General features: G+C 40.7%; 1 protein-coding gene across 1 annotated transcript in view; it reads right to left on the bottom strand.

Annotated features, from left to right (window-relative positions):
• Positions 1–17,018, bottom strand: part of SASH1 (SAM and SH3 domain containing 1) — a 164,636-nt gene extending 147,618 nt beyond the window's left edge. Inside the window, exon 1 of the mRNA XM_026649769.2 lies at positions 16,338–17,018. Coding sequence (XP_026505554.1) covers positions 16,338–16,433 — 96 coding nt within the window. The 5' untranslated portion in view covers positions 16,434–17,018. The remainder of the gene's footprint in view (positions 1–16,337) is intronic.
• Between the last annotated feature and the right edge of the window lie 3,895 nt (positions 17,019–20,913).

The raw sequence follows: 20,913 nt of genomic DNA on the forward strand, positions 1-20,913 counted from the left end.
GGTCTGTGGCTAGGGCTCCCAGGCACGACGGTAATACAAGTAAGTAATGAATAACTACTGCTTGTTACAGTGTTGGAGGACGCAGTGGCAGGCTCAGCTACTCTTTCCACAGCATTATATCCATGACCCTGATTGTCAACAGATGTGCAGGCTCATGTGGTTGGGTAAAGACCCTGCATGTAAATAGCTTTTTGGTCTACATAAAAGTGATACTGGAGTGTCTGTCATCACTCTAAAATCTTGTTCACAGAGCATGTCTACTAGCACTCTGCATTCAAAAATGTGATTTGCTTTCCCAAAATTCTGGTGGCTAGTTATGGAAATTTGTTGTTCTCGTTGTAGTGCCCAGTGGTACAGTGTAGTGTGCGCTCAGGAGACATTTCTGTTGATGTATGCACATAAACACACACGGGGAAATATATGCATTGGTGGACTGGGGAAAACAAGCAGGCATACATTTTAATTGTTTCCTCTGAAGCTTTGCCATAGCTTTAACCATTGCTGCTAGAGTTCAGTAGTTTGGGTATATGGAAGACACATCCAAAGCATTATGCACCTTGAATTCCTGCCTTCATTCTTATGGTTCCTGATAGTTATTATTTCCTTTTCTGGAAAGTAATTGAATATGGCAGAAATCAATTATTTCCCCCCATCTAATCTTAGCAGCAGGAGAAATGGTTTCCTGTAACCTAAACCAAGCTAGACTCCTTTTTAGTGCAGTAACTGAGGGCACAGACATGAACTGTGTATCAGAGCCCTGGTGGGTACAGCCCACTGGCTTGCACGTCGGGTTCCTGAGGAAATCCCCCACCCCCGCTACAAAAATGGGGTGTCACTGCCCAAAGGATGTAAACAATAGTGTTCTATTTTGTCTTTCAGCTCAGCAGGCTGGACCTCAGCCGGAAAATTTCTGGCAGCAATGAAGCAAAAAGGCAATGTTTAAGTGTGGCAGGCAGAACAAAATGTATTCTTTTAAGAAAACTGAAAACAATTTCAAGGGTGAATATAATGGAACCAAATGCCAATAGTACTTTATACAGTACAGTACTTTTGCTATAGAGGTGCTCTACAAACTTCAAGCAAGACCGTCCTACGGTTTTGCACTAGTACCATCACCATAGTATCTGAGTGTCTCCCACGCAATGGGAAAAGCAAGGTCTTGAGTGGACGTTATGGTGTCCTCAGTCTTCTCCTTTCCCTCGGTAAGGGGTCTTTGCTTGGAGTAAGTTTTTCAGGGAGCAAGGAGGGAGGTGAGAGGTAATGTATTCCAGTTGTGGTAGAAAGACACTCTCTCTCAATGCCCCATGAGGTAAGTATTCTGACAATATTTATGCATGAGGAAACAACAGCAATTAGGGGTTAATTTAAGTGGCTTGTCTCAGAAACCACAATGAATGAGGGGCAGAGACAAGAACAAAACCTGGGCATTCTGAATCCCAGTCACTCCAAACCTTCCTTGTCTTATCAACACAGAGCTAGGAATGCAGATGTACGGAAATGGTTAGCTCCTCAATGGAAGCTTTGAGGTGCTGAGCACTTTTGAAGATCTTAACACTGCACTTAGGTGCCTAAATGGGAGGTGCTGGATGCGGACCTCTTCAGAAAATCTGACCCAAAGCATTTTTGTTTGGTAGTGGCATGGAATAACTTTTAGTACTGTTATTTGTATATTGCTTATGCCATTCTGCTCTGCACTCCATTCATTGAATAAAATATTAAAAACCAGAAAAAGACTGGCTATATACTGACGTACTTTATCACTGCTTCAATACTAGACTTATTTCAGCACCGCAGCAGTGGTAGCAATTATTATGACCCATCTTTTGTATCTAGACAAATTAGCTAAATAAAAAACTATGCACAAACTTCACGGTACTGGACTAGGGTTTTTTATTGTCTTAACTAAGCACTGTAAAGCCTGTGTATGAAGAGCATTTTATTTAGGAGCAGTAATGTACTGTTATCAGGGGTTTCAGTTCATTTAATTAAGCTGACTACAATTATACCCCAGTGTGTCTTAAAACTGCAAGAATCCATTTAAATATTATTTAGATGCAGATCTCTTAAGTACCAGAGACTCTGCAGGGTTTCATGTTTATATCAATTAGGGATATCGACTCAGTAATAAAAGCTCTTTTGCATGTCACCTTATAATCCTTTCGACTCTGGGATCTGGTACTTGTATTCACTTGTTCCCCTTTACCTGTGTATAGCAAAGATGGACATGTAGGAACCTAAAACCACATATCTCGTCGTCATTGCCAAAGTGCTTGGTGATTAGGCTAAATGGGCTCCCAACTAAGAAAAGTGTCTCTGCTCACCTGCAGAAGTGAATCCTACATAGTCTGCTCTTGAGTAACTGCAGGCTTACCATATCTCACAGAGGCTACATACAGGTGATTCTCTGAGGAGTGAGCATGCACGAGATTCCGATTGGTGCTTCTCCAGTAATGTACAACAGCCTTGTTTCACAGAACCTAAGCATGTTTACATCCCCTAGACTTTCCCCAGCTATACCACACTGACAGCCATAAACTGCCTATCCTAAGCATGCGCCAGGTCATACCCTAAGAGCATTCTTGTTTTATTCTTATTCTTACAGCTTACATCCATATTAGTCAACGATTTTCAACCAATACTCAGTATTTGTCTTTAAATGCACATAAAATAAGACACCAGCAATGGGCCCTGCAGGTGTTATTTCCTCTCCTAGTATCTCTGCTTGGTATTCCATGCCTGCAATGGTGCTTTTTCTGCCCTTAACTTCGCTCCCAAGTTCAGTAGTCTTGGAGTCACCCTTGACTCCCAACTATTTTCCTCCCACATATTCCTTGTCTGTACATGTCTATCAGCCATCATCTCTGGAACTTTGCCAAAATTTGTCTTCCAGTTGGCGTCGCCTCTTCCAAAATCCTTAGTCATCCCTTAGTCATCTCCTGTCATGAGCATTGCAATTTTTGCTCCTCCTAACTTCCTGCTCCCTAAAGTTTAGAGGCTACACTTCAAAGTTGGGACTCTATTTTTCCACTTTCCTCACCATGGAAATCCTTCATCCTCTAGACAATGAGTCCCTCTCTACATCATCCCTTAAGCCTTCCCATTCTCTCTTTACATGAAGGTAGCGAGACACGAGTCTGTGGAATAGTCTCCCAAAAAGCCCCATCCCCAAGTCAGTTAAAACTGGGTAAAGCAATGGAAACCACAAAGCAGTGAACAGTTCTAAATATGTAGAAAGACACATCCTTTTTTCACTCTCATTTCTATAACACTTTAACATACAAGTAACTATCTATACAACATTTTGTAATATTTTTTACAGAAGGCTAGCAGATAAAATTAAAATACCCGTGTGTGTTCTGAATACATTTAAAATGAGGGTTAAAAGCCACAAGTAAACTGGCAAAGATTATTTGAAAAGATTACTAGATTATTAGTACAAGTACAAAATCCTACCAGGATGAAAACATGACATTCAAATCATGACCATTGTCGTTTTCTTCAGCCCTGCTAATAAGGGACCTATTAGACTAATCCTCCCAACCCCTGCACCAACCAAATCCAACAATAACCCAGAGTTAGTGAACACATGTTCAGAGCACTCAACATCAAGACATGCGGAAGCACCCCTTTCCCTTCTCCACTATGCACTGAATACACAGATGCACATGGTAGGAGTCCAGTGCTTCCTTGTATGAGTGAATATTTTGATTAGGTCTTTGACCTAATTTTCTTAGTTTAGCTCCTTGAATCCAGATGAAATCATGCAGTGCTTAGGTGTGGAGAACACTTGAAGAGCAATTTCTGGACTATTGGCAGACTTATGTGTGCAAGCGCACCCCCTCCACCCACCCCACCCTATACACAGGTAGAAAAAAAAAATCAATACACTGTTGGATCTGTGCTGAGCAAGCAGTAATAAACTTCCTTGAGGTGCCCTGTTTTGATTCCTCCAAACCCACTACAAATCACAATTTGCCACTTTAATGTATTAAGTACCACGGCAAGGGGCGTGCCAAGAAGATTCATCATCACAGAGGTCAGATATGAAGGTAGTAAGTGAGCAGGGTGGAGAACAGAGGAAGTTATAAAAAGACAGATCTCCTTTTTGCAGAAGGAGATGCATCTGTACATTCCCTGTACAGGGGGGGAAAATGAATGTCTTCCCAGAATACCTGAAAGCAGTGAATAAATACGGGACACTATACTAAAAAGTACCATGAAAAATGCAGGATAATCCACCTATTTTCACCCATCAATTTTATTTTAATGATACACAGCAATGGAAATACTTCTACACAAACACACAATTCTGGACTGCGCAACTTGGGTAACTGAGAAGAATTCCTGGGAGTTGCTGTTTTCTTCCAATGGGGAGAATATGACCTCTGAGAAACTTTAGGGAAGTGCAATATGCAGAAACATGCAGAAGCTGCCCAAAGAATTTGACAGCTATGGGGATTCCGAGTTTGCCCAGCTAACATGGAGTCTTCCCTTATTCAACGCTCTCTCTGGTACTGAGTTATTGGGAAGGAGGGGGGAAAATAGGGAACCACTATTCCTGAAACTAAACTTTGAGGTTAAAATCTAGCAGTGAGGTCTGTGCGCACAGACCTCATTGCAGCATCGGGGCCTAAGTTGCAATCTTTGCCACCAGAAAAGCAACGTTTGTCAGGGGATTTAATAGCTTACTAATGGCCTGCTCCTGCTCCCATTAAAGTCAATGGCAAAACTCCAATGGATTTCAATGAAAAAAGCAGGATTAACCACTTTAAGGGCTGTAGTGAGGACTGTGAGATGCCCCTAAGAAAACAAGACCTGACGTACAGCCCAAAGAAGAAATGTGGCCCAAGGAATCAGGAAATGCAGCCCTATTGCGGGACAATGTCTCTCCGTAACCAGTAGGCCAGGATAAAACTGATAACTGTAGATTTTCCCTCTTGTGGATGAACTCAAAACTCATGCAGCTCCTATCTTTATGCAAATAAGAGCAAATATTATGGTTGTGTGCATTTATTTTTTCATTTTAACAATTATATAAGGGTATACGCAAATCAGCTGGAGTGCTAATTTGCAATTTGCCAACATGGCTCTTAGGGCACAGGTTGGCATACCCATACTAGCATTAATCTAGCTAGCCAGGTAACAATAGTAGTGAAAACATGGAGGAATGCACTTCAGCGCAGGCTAACAACCTGAATACATATCCTGACAGGCTTGTATTGGGAGCTAGCCCGTGCTGCCATGTCTACTCTGCTATTGTTACCTGTGGTAACTAGATTAATGCTAGCACAGGTATGCCTACCCACACACTACAATCACACGATCACTTGCAGTGTAGACAATACTCTCAGTGTCAGACACTGAAATCTTTGCTCCACTGCTCACCAATTACGATGTTTTTCATTATTCCCAGTGTGCTAGCTGATCCACTGGAATTTGACTGCTTGCTTTGTCAAGGACTTCTTGAAACACCATCAGTCTAGTACAGGTAGTGCACAGCTGCTTCTATTTTTTGGTTCTGAAATAGAGGATGGCCTCTTCTGTGTCATTGCTCTGATGAAACGTTGTCTGACATGAAAGTGGGAAGGTTCACCCCGGCACCCTTCCTTCTGTATTGTTTTCTACAATGATAGTGACTGAACAGCAGCCTTTTCACCTGATGAATCTATGTTGTAACTCATTTGCATTAATACATAACTAAGGCTACAATTATGTCATGGAGGTCACGGAATCCGTGACATTTTCTGCCCAAGGCTGGAGCGCCCAGCAGCCCCCCACCCCACTCCTCCCCTGCAGTTCCCAGCCCCCACCCTGATAGGGGGACCCTGCAGCTGCCTAGCCGCAGCGGGGAACCCCTCTGAAGCTGACCAGCCATGGTGGGGGGACCCCCTTGAGCTCCCAGCCACCCTGGGGGCATGGAGACCCCACAGCAACCCAGCCCCTGTGGGCAGGGGGACCCCGGAGCTCCCACTCCGCGTAGCAACAGTGGGTGCTGAACCTGCCGCTCCATTTTGTCAGGGATATTTTTAGTGAAAGTCAGGGACAGGTCATGGGCTTCCATGAAGTTTTGTTTCTTGCCGGTGACCTGTCCCTGACTTTTACTAAAAATACCTGTGACAACAAAAAACAAACAAAACCCCCCCCCAAAAATACATAATTATACATAAGCCATCCTGACTACTGTAAGAAATTCAGAAATCAAGTCATGATGTTTCTCTCGTCCTAGCACAATGAACTCATTTGTAATTGCCAACCCAGTCTTGCTGCCCTTGATTTCTACCTTACGTGTAAGAATATGTAATCTAGTATCCCTAAATATATTTATTATAAATGTCTGATTTCCCTAATATATAATCCCCCCATAAATAATTCTTAAAGTAGATAAAATCATAGAGCTTTTGATATGTAAACATACGGTCATATTACTATCAGTATGAAAGATGACTGATACTAATAGCAACACAATATAGCAACAAAAGCAACATGCTAAAATCCACTTTCCGCTTCTGCTTTCAGTTCCTAGGATTTAACTTTATATTACTGGTGGTACAGCAGCCCCAGCTGAGATTTCCTTTCTCAATTATCCAGAGCTGAGAATTAGTAGCCCTCAGAGCACAACTTAAGGGCTATCTATTCAGTTATATTGTCAGATCCTTCTCAGCATTGAATAAAAGTAAGAGGAAGACTGCAGGCACTAAATCTAGAGGGGAGCAGCGTCTCTGAGAACTCAAAGAGAAATTCTTACAAATTGTACATATTAATTTTAGGAATGTGACTCATGCAGGTTCCATGGCGGTGGGTGCCATAAAGGAACGCATGTGTGGCTTACGGAATGCAATCATAACTTTCAAATAAAGACAAAAATGTGAAATGCGCTGAAATATCACTGGGCCTGCTTCACAGTTACCCAGATGCAACTTTACACATCTCTAACCGAGTACTTACACACACTAATGACTCGTAACACTGCCAGGGTGGTATGAAGGGGGCCATAGTGTAAATCAAGCCAAAATTTCTCTCAGTGATATCAGTGGAATTAAACCAGATTGATATTGCTGTAAACGAAAGCAGAATTTCCTCACTGTTTTGAGAGCAAGTTCCTCTTGAAGTCATTGGAATGCTAAGGACCACAAAGCTTAACGCCCATGGATTTCAGATCACCATACAACAAAACCCTGGCAATATTATACGATTAGGGAAGCACATGAACTTACGAAGAGATGACAAAGGATATGTCTTTTTGTTTAAAGTCTATGGGCCAAATGCTCTGCTCATGTAAATGAACTCAGTTCCACTGACTAATGGAAATTCACCCATTTATGCCAGTAGAAATTGGCCCTATATCTATTGTTTCCTCCACCCTCTGTTTCTATGGCACCCATTCCACTGCCCAAAGCATCTTCAGCTGCAAAAAAAGAGGGTTAGGAATGTTCTGCCGATCAAAAGACCTTATTAGTGGAACATTCTTTCATACTATGTAATATTTAAACAACAAATACAGGACTGTCCTCTTGGGATTCTGGTGATAAACCACTAAGAGACCTCCTGTGGTACTGAAACAGAACCCTTAAATATATTACCTTTATTATGTATTACATTGTCATGTATGCATTCTTTTTTCCCCTCTCTTCTCACACCCCCCCCCCATATGTGGCTTTATAACTATCTTAGGTCCTGCTCCTGTAAAGTGATGCTCACAAGCAGATCCTTATGCTGACAAGGAGCTCCAGAGAAGTCAAAAGCATGTAACGAACAGCAAAATCTAATGTGTCTGTAGCAGAAGCAGGCCTGAAACAGATTTTTTTATCCAGATTCCAAACCCTTTCTAAATGCCATGGCTGTTAGGATCCAGAGTTTTGATTCTTGTCTGATTTTTAGGTATGATGGGTACTTAAAAAAAAACAAAAAACACTTATGTATAATAAATGATTGTTTTATATCTTTAAGCTTTTGATTTAGCTTCAAAACACAACACACAGATCCAATATTCTTATCATCTACATCTAAAAAATGTGTTTTTCAGAAGGTTAAACAATATTAAGGCTTGGTTTTTACCTCTCAGATAGCTCAAACACCTTATCCAGCAGATATTAAAACTATTTATTATCAAAACACCAGTTATTTTATATCAATTTGAATTAAAATACAAAATTTTAGCATGTGGTTTGAAACATCAAGTTAACAGCTGAGAAAGGCTTTAACTATTATTGTAAATGAAACCAAGGAAAATATTCCACTCAAACCCCAAGAATATTCAACTAAACACAATATGCACTCGTCAGGGCCAACATCACACACTTTACAATCACAGCATGTGTCTTCTTTCTATTTTGAGTGGTTGGCTGAAATTTCAATAGTTTACATTTTTATTTAAAACTGGTTTATTAAAATAAACTCTGTTGTTAAATGGTACTACCAGTAGAACAGGCACTGCCACATCTTAGTTTTTTAGCTCCCAAAGACACTCCTAGATATTTCCCCAGTGGAGACCACGCTTTTATCACAGAAGTATTGTCCTTAGAGAGATCTGTGCATAGTAAAACCAAACAGAGCAATTCTCTTGTGTGTGTTCCATCATGAGAAATGTGAGACTAGGATCCAAATATCCCTGACGCTGCACCTCAATAAATTAACTCCTGCTGCCTCCTCCTCCTCTCACCTCACCACCTCTGACACATTTAATAAAATGGAAACTGACCAAACAGGTTGTTCAATTAGAGTCTAGCTCATTCAACTGTGAGAAAGAAAAAATCTGCCTAATTTTCTGTGAAAATGGATATTATGACAAACAACTCTACATAATAAATGTCATTACTCATCTGCTACTTAAGCCTGTCAAACTGTAATTAATATATAGCAGTCCTGAGACCAAATTTACTCACAAATCATTAACATAATGACAACGGGAAGGATGGGGAGGGAGAGATATCATACTGCTACATTGGAAGTGTTGGAAAGGGTTAAATATGGCACCTATCCAGGGCCAACCTTTCCCCCCAGCACTTATGGGCCTAAAACTGTGTAGAGGAGACCCTTCCACTGGGGGGGAAAAAGGACTCACACAGTGGTTCCCCTCCCCCACAGCCATGTGGCCTTTGGGAAAGAATTTGCAGGGAGGAGCCAGACAGAGACTGAAGCTGGCACAGCAGCAGCAGCTTAAGCAGTGACCAACAGACACTGAAATATTCTCTACAGTTTGACTGGACTGTCTCTGCCTTGTGCTGATTGGCTGTTGATGCCAACCCCCAATCTCAGTCTCTTCACTTTAGCCTTACTCCACATCTGCCCCTTGTACCTTCTTACCACCTCTCTTCTCACCTGCTTCATCCCCCTTTCTCTGCTCTCCCATCCTCTGTCTTTCCATTTAGCTGAGCCTCTAAACATCCTCCCAAACAAATAAATAAATAATTGAACTGATGTGACATCACTCTGCTTGCATGTTAAAACCCTTTGCCCCATCCTTTGTCTATCCTGTCTCTTTAGATTGTAAGCTCTTTGGGGCAGGGATTGTCTATTACACTGTATTTGTACAGTGCCTACCATTCGGCTAATCCCTAGGCATAACTGTAATAAATATGATTAATCATAATTTAGCCATCACAGAAAGTTCCTTGCTCTGAGAGCAAGTAGAATTTTCCAAGGCTGTGTTATTTAACCAAGAGGCCCTGACCTCTTGACACCGAAATACCATTTTTGTATTACAACAAAATTCCTTTAAAAATAGTTATTTTCAAAAACATGTAAAGCTATTTTAAACCCGACGCACCAATTACCAGTTCATTTTTTCATATTCACAAATGCAAAAGCAGCATCCAGAATGGGCAAATTCTGCCAGTCTGCTTTTTCCATTGCATTTGGTATAATTTAGAGACAGCTGAATTGGTTGGTGTTAAATATGGTGAAAAAAATTAAGTGAGATGAAACCATGTGTGCAAATTCTCATAATGGTGCATTTTCACAGCCAAGTGACAGGAACTTGAAAATGGGAATTTATAACCTTAACTGGCTGGCTAACCTCTTGAAAACAGCTATTTCAGCTGTGCAATTCAACACACAGCTATATAATTTCCCTTCTTTTATTTCTCTGCAATTCTGAAAAGCCAGTTCTTTGGCAGGAGCCAGGCCTGACCCCTCTTATCAAGTTTTAGTCTCCAGGATCTCACAGATAACACAGATGTCTCCATCAAACTACAGGGTATGGGACCTGACATGCAAGAAAAAGTCTTTATCAGAAGTTCTCTCTCTGAGCTGTCTCTCTTCAGAGAAGGATTAGTGTTGGTGGAGGTAAACTTTTATGAGACGAGAAAGGAAACTGGATGGGTAGGCAAAAAAAAAAAAAAAAAAGCTAATCTGTAATCAGTCACCCTCCATGTCAAGGCTGATTCCCTACTTTGGCACTCTGAGTGCAGAAGGTGGGGGCCCGCAAGGATTCTAAAAATTAATACTGGCCACTCCAGGCTTGTATTAAATTCCCAAGGTTGCACCTTTTCTGTGAGCTTGGATGGGTAGATGCTGCCACCACCCAAGTGCAAACCCCCTTTGAGGGCCCAGGAAGGCTCACTTGGGAATTCCTTCCTGTGGGGTACCCTCAAGCCCTTTCACGCCCCCTCTGGGGAAGAGCTGAGAAAGAAAAACAAAGGAAATCAGCTGTTGCTACCAGCTAATTAAACAACATGTACACAAACTTCTTAGAACACAAAAATCCAATCCTGTTCTTAAAAAGGTAAAATAAAAAATAAAAAATACACCTGGAAACTCAGGCTATTGCTAGATTAAAAAAACAACAACAACCCTTACAAGGATTAAGCATCAAGAATAACTGTCTGGAGATGCAGCTTAAAGGTTACAAGCAAAACAAAAGCATTTGGGGTTAGCACAGAGGAGTCCACAAGCCATAAAGAAATAAAAAGAGATAAACCTAATCACATCTTCCTAGACAGTTTCTGATCTACTTACATATCTGGGGTTTTAAATAAGTAGTTTCTAGGTATGATCTGATGATTTTTTATAACTGGCCCAAAGCTTCTTACAACATCGCTGCTCTGCTCCCTCTCTCTGGAGAACAGCCAGAGACAGACAAAGGGGAATTTCCCCCCCAATTTTTAAAAGTTCTAGCCTTCCCATTGGCTCTTTTGGTCAGGTGCCCACTCCCTTCCTTTTACCTATGCAGGGAAACTTTTTTACCCTTTACAGGTAAAGCAAGTAGAGAATAGCTACTTAGAGGGATTTTATAGCTCTCTGGCTGGCTGGGTGTCCATAAAAGGGAGATACCCATCCCTTTCATTTATCAGAGTCCATTTAAATTCATTTATATGAAAAATTATATTCTAATCCAACAGTCACGTTCTGCAAGATAGCAAAACCATATATGTCCCACCTCAAAAGATATGTCAGGTCTGTGATTTGCTTTGAAAACCCACTCTAAAGTAGCTGCTGTAATGAAAACACTTTGCATCCAAGGATCTTACAGCAATTTATAAAGGCAATTAAGTAGTAGTTTCCCCAGATGGGGAAAACAAGCCTAGAGATTACAGCACCTCATTTTCAAAAGTGTTCTCTACTTTTGGGTTCATCCATTTTTGAGTGTTGAACTTGAGACATCCTGGGGTCTTATTTTCAGCAGTGCTGGGCACCTGCAATTCCAGTTGAAGTCATAGACTTGGTGTCTCAAGTTGGGCACCCAAAAATTGAGGCACTCCAAATAGTAGACTTTTTGGAAATGTTAGCCTAAATTTGCATGCCTTGTTTAAAGTCATGGCAAGCCAGTGACAGAGTCAGGAATAGAATCCAGAGAGCAGATCTTCAGCTGGAATAAATTGCCATTGATGGACCTATGATAAAATTACACTAACTAAGGATTTGCACCCCAGGCCTTCTGACTCCCAGGACCTTTGGTTTAACAACACTGGACTCCTTTATTTATAATACACTGGATAATACTAATGTAATTAGAAATAATAGTAGCCAAAGAATTATCTGACGGGCTTCTCTCTTTTATGTTTAAAGATCTTTATTACTACTTTGATAAGAAATTAAACCTAACTGTTGAAAAAACTGCATGGAGCATTGTACTAAGAGCCTAGATTATGCATGCAAATGGCAGAGTTCCAGATGCAAATATAAGCTGATTTTATTCCCCTCAATACAGATAAACTGTTCTCTTTAGTTGGCAACTGTTCACTAACTATAAAATGCTCTGGATAGAAATTAAGTTTCTTTGCTCAACACTTATCATTGATTCGCCAGCCTTGAAACCAGGAACTTGCTAACACTTTGAAACAATGAACTGAAAGGTCATCTAGTTTCATTGTAGCTCATACAAGTACCTCTGTATCCTTTGCTAAGATCTTGTCCTTTCAACAGGAAGAGTCCTAAGTGAGCCATAGTCATTGTCTTTGAATAAAATCCTTGCTCCATTGAAATTGATGGAAGTTTCAGCATCGAAATCAGTGGGGCCAGGATTTTACCCCACATATCCACTACAGCAGCAGTACCCTAAGGGAAGAAACCTACTTGTAACACAAAGAACTATGCTACTTTAGGATACTATCTTCTTCACTATATTAATGCCATTAGGCCCTGCCCTAAAAGTACAGCTATAAAATGATCAAATCTATACACTTACCTGTGCAATATCACTAACTTTGACATAGATCAAAGGCCTCACTGACAAACACATTCAGGATCTGACCAACAAGGTAGATTTTCACTACCAAGTCAGTCTTTCATTCAGTTTGCTCTCACCATATAGTATGTTTGATTCAAATACTATACACCTTGGAACAGTTTCCTAAAATGGTGCTGCATACAGCGACACAGAGCATTTCCATGGTATAGACACATCACTCATTGCAATCTCTCTTTGAAAATCCCACATGAATTTCACACCATCAATTGCTGATTTGAGACTTTGAACTATTAATTAGCCAGTGCTCTCCAACATGACTATGTCTAAAATTAAGCATGAAGCTTTCAACTATAATTATGTTACCTAGTGCATTGCATTAACATCATAAATTGCTCCAAGGTGCTAATGCTACAAAAGCTACTATCATTATAGTAACTGCAATAAGGAAGAGGAAGGGACTGTCACTTTCACTTCTCCATCTCACTACTTGAGACCTTTCTCTCTCCCTCGCTTTTTCCACATTATATTTTCGATCTACCCCAAAATCTGTATCAATTCCATACTCTCTTTTCTAACTGAACCCCAGTTGTAACTAGCGGCATTAGTTAAACTAATGCACATCCACTCAGTCAGCTTGGACATTTTAAATGGCAATCTAATTGCCAGGGGACTATACTTACAGTCAAAGACCAGTTCAAGAGATGAGGGCTCTATCTCCTAGGTAATGCCCAGGTGAGATGCCAACCCCCATTCAGCTGCTGAAAAAGGGACACTTCTGACTATGGCATTGCCCTAGACCCTGTTTGCAGATCTGGCTCTCCTACTGACTTCATCAAGTAAATGTCTGATAAATTTAAAACCCTCCCAACTGCTTGTGGCTGCTGGAAAGAAGGAGGAGCACCTTCTCTCTGTTCCATTCCTGTCCTAATGCCTTCTGGCTGCTGCATGGGTGTGTGGGTCACTGACATTTTAACTTCTCCCTAGTCTTGGGGCTGCTGTGATGGGGATGTCTCCACTACTCTACTCCTTTCTTAGCTTTCAGGCTGTTGCAAGGGCAGTTGCTTAGCTATTCTACTACTACACCAATTTCTATTTTGGAGTCCTCCTCTCCAGTGAATTGGTCTAGTGCCTGCGTCTGTTATAGCTCATAGCTTTCCCTAGCAGCAGAAAGCAACTGACAAAACTCCAGTAAGTATTCACTCTGTTCCACTTGTTAAAGGTATGAGCAACAACAGAAGCACTGGAGTCTGTAGACTCAGGAGGACAGCAGTGAATCAGTTTATGCTCAGTTCATATTTAGAATGTTTACTTTGCAACAATAGGGGCTAGAAACGTACTGTTTAAAATAAAATCTTAAGTTCTGCAGAAAATTGAAGGTCTTCATTCAGGAAAGTCCCCCCCCCCCACCTCCACAGGTAAGTACATTTTCAAGACCCAATGCAAGGACTTATTTTAAAGTATTTGCAAACCTGTTTGTAATATTCAGAGCTACAGCAGGAAGAGAGTTATGCTGGGTAACTATTGTGGCTAATGCAAACACCAGCTACTTAGTTACCAAATATCTCTTTCCAGCCATGTGGATTTATAATATGGACATTTTGTTTTAGATTAGTTTTCCTAGGAAAAAATAGGAGGGCTCTATTTACCATGGAGGAACATAGGATGTACAGCCAGAACAAACCTGTCCACAACTTGATATCACCCCAAATGATTCGATCTGAGAAAATCATAACTTTCCCCCTATTAAACTTCACCATGCTGTACGGTAGGTTTGGCCACCTTCTACTCCCTTCTCTAAGACATCTAATAACCTTTTGCTTTCAGTAAATGCAGAACTGAAACCTGCCAGAAAGAAAGAGAAAGAAGCTGTTCATAAAGTACCAACTGTGTACTCCCTACACAAACTGGCAAAATTGACTCTGCTTTCATTCATACACTAAAGTCATTAACAGAGAAATAGTGAATGGAGCCAGGTGCTACTAAACTGATTTGCCATTTGAATGAGGATTTCTTTGGGGAAAGGAAATAAGGAGGTATTTTTTAAACATCACCTTTAGAATTAAAGTATTTCATATGGAAAAGTCCTGTAGCATAGCAAATAATAGCCTTTTTCTTAAACTTTAAAAAGCTTTAGACTATTGGTTTTATCCCTATTAAGTTCTACAGAACTTTTCATAAGGAATTTGTCATGATATTCCTAGATGCTTATGGTGAATGATAAAAAAAAACAACGTTCTTTGTTGTTATTTGCTTTCAACATTCAGTATAGAGGGTTCTACTGTTAATTACCAGATTCCTATATTTACAGAAATTTGCCAGCTATGAACATGTACATAATATTATAGTATTTACTAAGTGGCAATTGTCTATGGTAATTATCACCTGTCACCTAAAATAAATATTATTCTAGCAGTGTAAGTAACAATAATAAAAAGTGACGAAGTGTCCTGTGGCACCTTATAGACTAACAGACGTATTGGAGCATAAACCCACTTCCGGACTAAAAAGAAAATTACAGAACAAATGACATACTCTGTTAACCCACCTCTCTCTAGAAGTAGTACAGAAATAGTGGTTAAAGTAATTAAATTCAGAGCATGTACAGTGTAGCTATAGAATTTTGATCTACTGTAGCTGTTGAATAATTGAACCTCAGGGGAGGGAGGAGAGGACACCAATGTAAGAAGAATGGTAGAAAAATATTTAACTCACTGCATACTTCATAAACAATTGTCTTATTTTAATAATTAAAAATTAACATTTCAAGAATCAAAACGTGGCATCCAGGATTACTCCTTGGCACAATCTAAGTAGCAATTTTTAAAGCACAACTTTGTTCCAACCACACACTGCAAATTTCTATCTATTTAAAAAAAAAAATCTAGCTCTCCAGAGTTAAACCAAGTTTGGCATGGTGAGAAGTGAAACTCATGCACAGAGTTTTATAAAGTTTCAATAGTTGAACCTAGTCCCAGTTACTTATATTGTCCAATATGATACAGACCAATATAAAACAGTAAGTTCATCAACCAAACTGAAAAGGCATTTTTCTAGACATGGAACACTTAAAATCTGTGTTAAATAATTGCAAATTGCAAAGCAACTCTTAAAATGGTGCTCAGTATTATGTTCTTGGGGATAATATATTCACAAAATGCCAACTGCTAAAGATGAAAAGAGACATATTATTGCTAACTATATTCCAAAATTGTGATAATGGTCATCCAAGAAACAGTTTCTCTCAGCATGAAAATTTTCCAGGGATAGAAAAAAGAAAAGGTAATCCACAAAATTTCTTAAGGCAAAAATCAAACAGGATAGTGAAGCCGGATATTATAATAACAACATCAACAACTGATAACACTGTTCAACTTACCAGATAAAATTTACAGCAGGTACTGTACAAAGTGCAATGTATCTGTAAGGGTTTACCACTTGGGCACAACCCTGACAAAAATCTCACTCATCTCTGATGATTCAACAAGAAAATGGTTACTTTACAAGAAAAATCGAACTAAAATTTTATTCCACATTTTTCAAGCAATCCCACAAATTTCCCTTCTTAGTTTTGCAGCACACATTATTTTAAAATAAACAGCGCAACAGAATAGCTGCTTTGAGTACAATGCACAGCGATTCAGCTCTCTCATCTTCTTACTTATTTCCCTTTCCTTTCCTTCCCTTCGCCTAGTAGCCCCCAGCAACTCACCAGTATTCCCATTACATCCGTCCACAGTTTGGAGAACGCATCAGACATCATGCTGTCTGGCTGGGGTTCGGGGCAGGCTGCTTGTTCCTCCTCCATGACTAGATGGATTCCCTGCCTCAGTAGAGCTTGATACTGGTTCCCAACAACTTTCTGTCAAAAGGGATGACTCTTCAACACACCACACATCAACAATAAACACTTCCCCAGTCCTTCTGAACAGCTTCACGATGCCTTCTCATCTGATCTCTACCAGCCAAATCACTGCTTCCCAAAAGAAATCTTCAAGGGCAAGGGGGGGGAAAATCTTCTCCAGGTCAGATGCCAGATCCCGCTCAGTCATTAGAGCTTTCCCCTAGGGTTTGTCCTCTCTTAGCTGATGGATCCAGGAGCTGTACACAGCTGACATTCCTTCCAAAACTTTTCTGGTAGAGCTGCAGCAACAGGGTAGCAGAAGGTAAGTCTGCGCCACAGTTTCACCGCGGGGGCTCTCGTAAGCTTAAAAGCAAAGGATTCATTGTAAAATCTTCCTTCTAACAAACAGACAAACATCCATCTAAAAGCGAGTCCCTTAGAGAGTCAGCTTGTCAGGCACCTCAAGCAGAATAGGTGCCTATGGTTTCTTTTCAGCGCTTAGATAACTTTCTAGTACCCCTTTCTTCCAAATGAGCTCTCCCAGCTTCACATGACTGCTCACTCCCCCAGCTAAAGAAAGCTTTTAGCAACAAAAGGTACTCTGATGGCAGGCTCTTTGCATGGAAATGAGCCACAGGCAAGAGAACAAATTGCCTGTTGAAAGAGCAGCCTCTGGCGTGCACAAGTTGCGAGTCACCAAAGCAATTCACTTAAAACATTCTCCGTCACATACAGGAAGGAACCTAAAGCAGTCTTCACACTAGCCCAGCCTTCACAGGACTTCGCGTCCCAGGGATCCCCACCTTTTCCAGGGACGCCAGCCTAACTCCGCCTTTATTGTTTCTGAAAAACAAGCGCTGGAAACTTGGTCCGCCCTGAGGCTGAGCGCGAGAGTTGTTTTATTCGGTGCGGGTGTGTTGGGTGCGGGTTTGCTATTGCGCTCTTCTCTCACGCAGGCACATACACAGCTTGGGAACCATTCGGCATCTGACTAGGCAAACTGATGACTTGAGAGGAACAGTGACTTTTATTTTAAAGTGTAAAAAACTTGTAAAAATTGCAACCTTTAGCTAACATAGGGACACTACCATGTGGATTATGTTATTGCTAAACATTTCCAGCAACAGATATTTTTAGTTAACTATTAGACCCCCGCTATTTTTCTTTTTCAAAAGGGGCGATCTGTCATTGATTAGGTTTTATAAGGCGAGCTTCCCTGAGGGCCAGGTTATGGAAATATTTCCTTGCCTGATGTTTCTTATTTAGTTTTGTTTTTTTCCCATACGACGATGAACTGCAATAACCAACAATTACATATGGTGCTCCCTCTTTTGGGGAAGTGGTTGATTGTACATGCACTTAAATACATTTGTTTGTGAAAGTGTAGTCAATAAAATCATGACAAATTAATTTGACTTTGATAGTACTTCTAGAGAAATAGCTGTCTGAGTGATGGAAGACTCTACACAGGTTATGTGGGGGAGAATTTATAGTATTTTGCTCAGGGTAGAGCAAATCGCAACCCTACAATTCCAAACCCCACCCACAAATTTAGAAGAGCTGGATATTTCTGCTAAAATGATCAGCAGTAATATAGTTTAAATTTAATATGATTGGTCACCATTAGCAGGGCCACCCAGAGGATTCAGGGGGCCTGGGGCAAAGCAATTTTGGGGGGGCCCTTACATAAAAAAAAGTTGCAATACTATCAAATACTATATTCTCTGTGGGGTCTCGGGCAAATTGCCCCACTTGCCCCCCACCTCTGGGCAGCCCTGACCCTTAGGCTTTAAAATTAATAACCACCACCTCAAAAACCTATTGTTTCAAGCTGCCATTAATCTGAAGCCCTGTGCGTAGGGGGTGAAATTATAATCATATTTAGTAGCTGTAATGGCATTGTCAGCATTTTAAGCTCTAGTGTAGATGGGGCACAAGCATCTTCAGTACTATGTCAGCCTGGTTCCCAAGTAGAATGTTGTCCTCCCAATGGCTCAGAGACAGCACCAGAGCTTGGCTGCTGCTTATGCTTTTTTCCCTAGCTACCACCATGAAAATTTACCAGTCTTGTCAGTTTTCACAGTAGTTAGATGGAACCCTTTGGGCAGCCATGAAACTGACAAGAATGAGGTCAATTTCATGCTGCTGCTGCTTGGGAAAACTAGGAGCAAAGATTGACCCTGGAATAATTCAGGGGAGAGCAGGACTCAGAAACTGACACTGGGAGAGGGATAAAGTAGCAGAAGCATGACACACCCACACCCATGCACACAAGCAGAGAATGCTCCTTCTCCCTGCCACACAGCCACTGGATTCCATTTATAACGTTTTTGAGGGGCAGGGACGTCAAATCTACTAAGCACAGGCTGGTTTCAGGAACAAATACCTGGTAGAAATCCCACAACTCTCCCCTTTTCCCGGATGTGAGGGAAGAAGATATTGGCTTCTCTGGCCACTGCCTCTTGACAATATTGGTCTTTTAACTAGTTAGTCCTTGAGCTATTAAATGCCTGAAAAAAATCCCAAGACCAAGGATGGTAGATGAGTGAGTGCACAGCTGAGCAGGACAGAAAAAGGGAGAGAGCGAGATTCACAAAAAAGTAACAAAAGAGAAGCAAGCTACTAAAATAGAGAGAGACAATATTGATGATGAGGTGAAGTTTTTACTGGCACACTTTTAGGATGTCCTAAATATCTCATACATGACTTTTCCCACTCATGAGCAATACAGCAAGGGCAAAACACATGGGGACAGATTTTGAAAGGTAGAGGTGCCTAAAGATGCAGACAAGTGGGATTTCAATGGGAGCTAGGTGTGTAGGCCCTTTTGTAGATCTCACTAGATGTCCATCTGTGTGTTTAGGCACCTAAAGATATTTCATAGTCTGGCCCTTGAAGGTAGAATCTTTACATTTGATATTTTAAATTATATGTAAATATGGACCCTATATACCCGCACACACACACACACACACACACACACACATCTAAAATATGTATGTGAAGTACCGAAAGGTTTTATTGGCACTCGTTTGAGAGGACTTGCACAGCACACAAGTAGTTCCGTTAGTCAGGAGTAATAAGGCCAACAGGGCCATCCAAAATGCATGTATGTTAAACCTTCATACCACAGTCATGCAACCTCAAGCATCCAAAAAATCATGTAGTCAGGCACCCAAACATTTCATGTAAAAATATAATGAATTTCTTTATACAGCTTTAAAAAAAATGTTTAGGGTACACTCATTTCGTCACTACCAAGAGGCCTAGAAATTTTTTTTTAAAAAACAAGACTGAGCTTCTCAATTCATCACTTGACTCCAGGAGCTGGAGCTTTAGGAACATACCAAATATTGTGAGAGTTGGCAACACCATCCGGTATAAGCTTGTCATTAATTTATGGTTTCATCTCAAGACATTCTTACTAAAAGATGCCATGTTCCAAGAGCTGCAATGATAAAGGCATGACAAACTGTCACTCCCCACTCTCAGAGAGCATCTTTCCCCCACACTCAGTCACCCCGGTGGTAATTCTCCTCATTGTCCTTGAGCAGTGAGACCCAGTGGAATTTTGCACCACTTTACAGGGATCAGTTGTTTCAAGAGTAGGGAGTTCTAGGGCAAGCTGAAGCACAGATCTACAGCAGCGAGTCTAGCTGCCTACAATTTGGGTTCTTGATTACAGTTTTTCTGTCATGTTGTATCTTGGGGTAATTGATGTCCAGTTATCTAACATGTAAATGCTAAATAGTTAACCAGCATTGGAACAAAAAGAAAACTGTAGTCTAGACCCTTCCCCTCCCCATCATCTGCATAATCAACCAATAGCTGCAAGATCCCAGAACTCAATTATCTCATCAGCTTCCTGTGTGCCTGCAACGCCCACTGATGTCAGTGGGAGTTGCACACACGCAACTGACAGGACTGTTCAACTTCAGGAGCACTGACTTTTCACAAATCAACAAGAATCCCCCACAACTCCCAATGCAGACCTGACTAGAAGTCAGCCTTGATAACATGCCAGGTGTAGTACTCTATTGTAAGGAAAAAACTCACATGTATGCTCAAACACACATATATATACCTGGGTGCTCAGCAACAGCATATTCACAAACCCTTCAGTCATAAGGCTAAGGGTCAAATTCCTTTTGCACCAGAGAAGTATCTGTCATCTCTCTGTGGTCTCACACCCATTTACTCAATCGCAGTAACAGGCACAAAATTAAACATTCAAAGTTTAATTATATGCAAAAATATTTCAAAACAATTTTCTTTATTTTTAAAAATTTTTAATTTAAACAATATTGAGTATACTTTTGGCTTCAGGATCATTTAGCAGTTTCTCCGTACTAACTGCTTTAGTTACAGGATCCTGATACTACCCGCCAGTGCAAAGTATACTCTGCTGAGCATCCTAAAAGGCCTATATCTGAAGGCAGGATTG

The sequence above is a fragment of the Terrapene carolina genome, unplaced genomic scaffold, assembly GCF_002925995.2.
Source record: "Terrapene carolina triunguis isolate 2854851 unplaced genomic scaffold, T_m_triunguis-2.0 Scaffold85, whole genome shotgun sequence".
NCBI lineage: Eukaryota > Metazoa > Chordata > Testudines > Emydidae > Terrapene > Terrapene triunguis.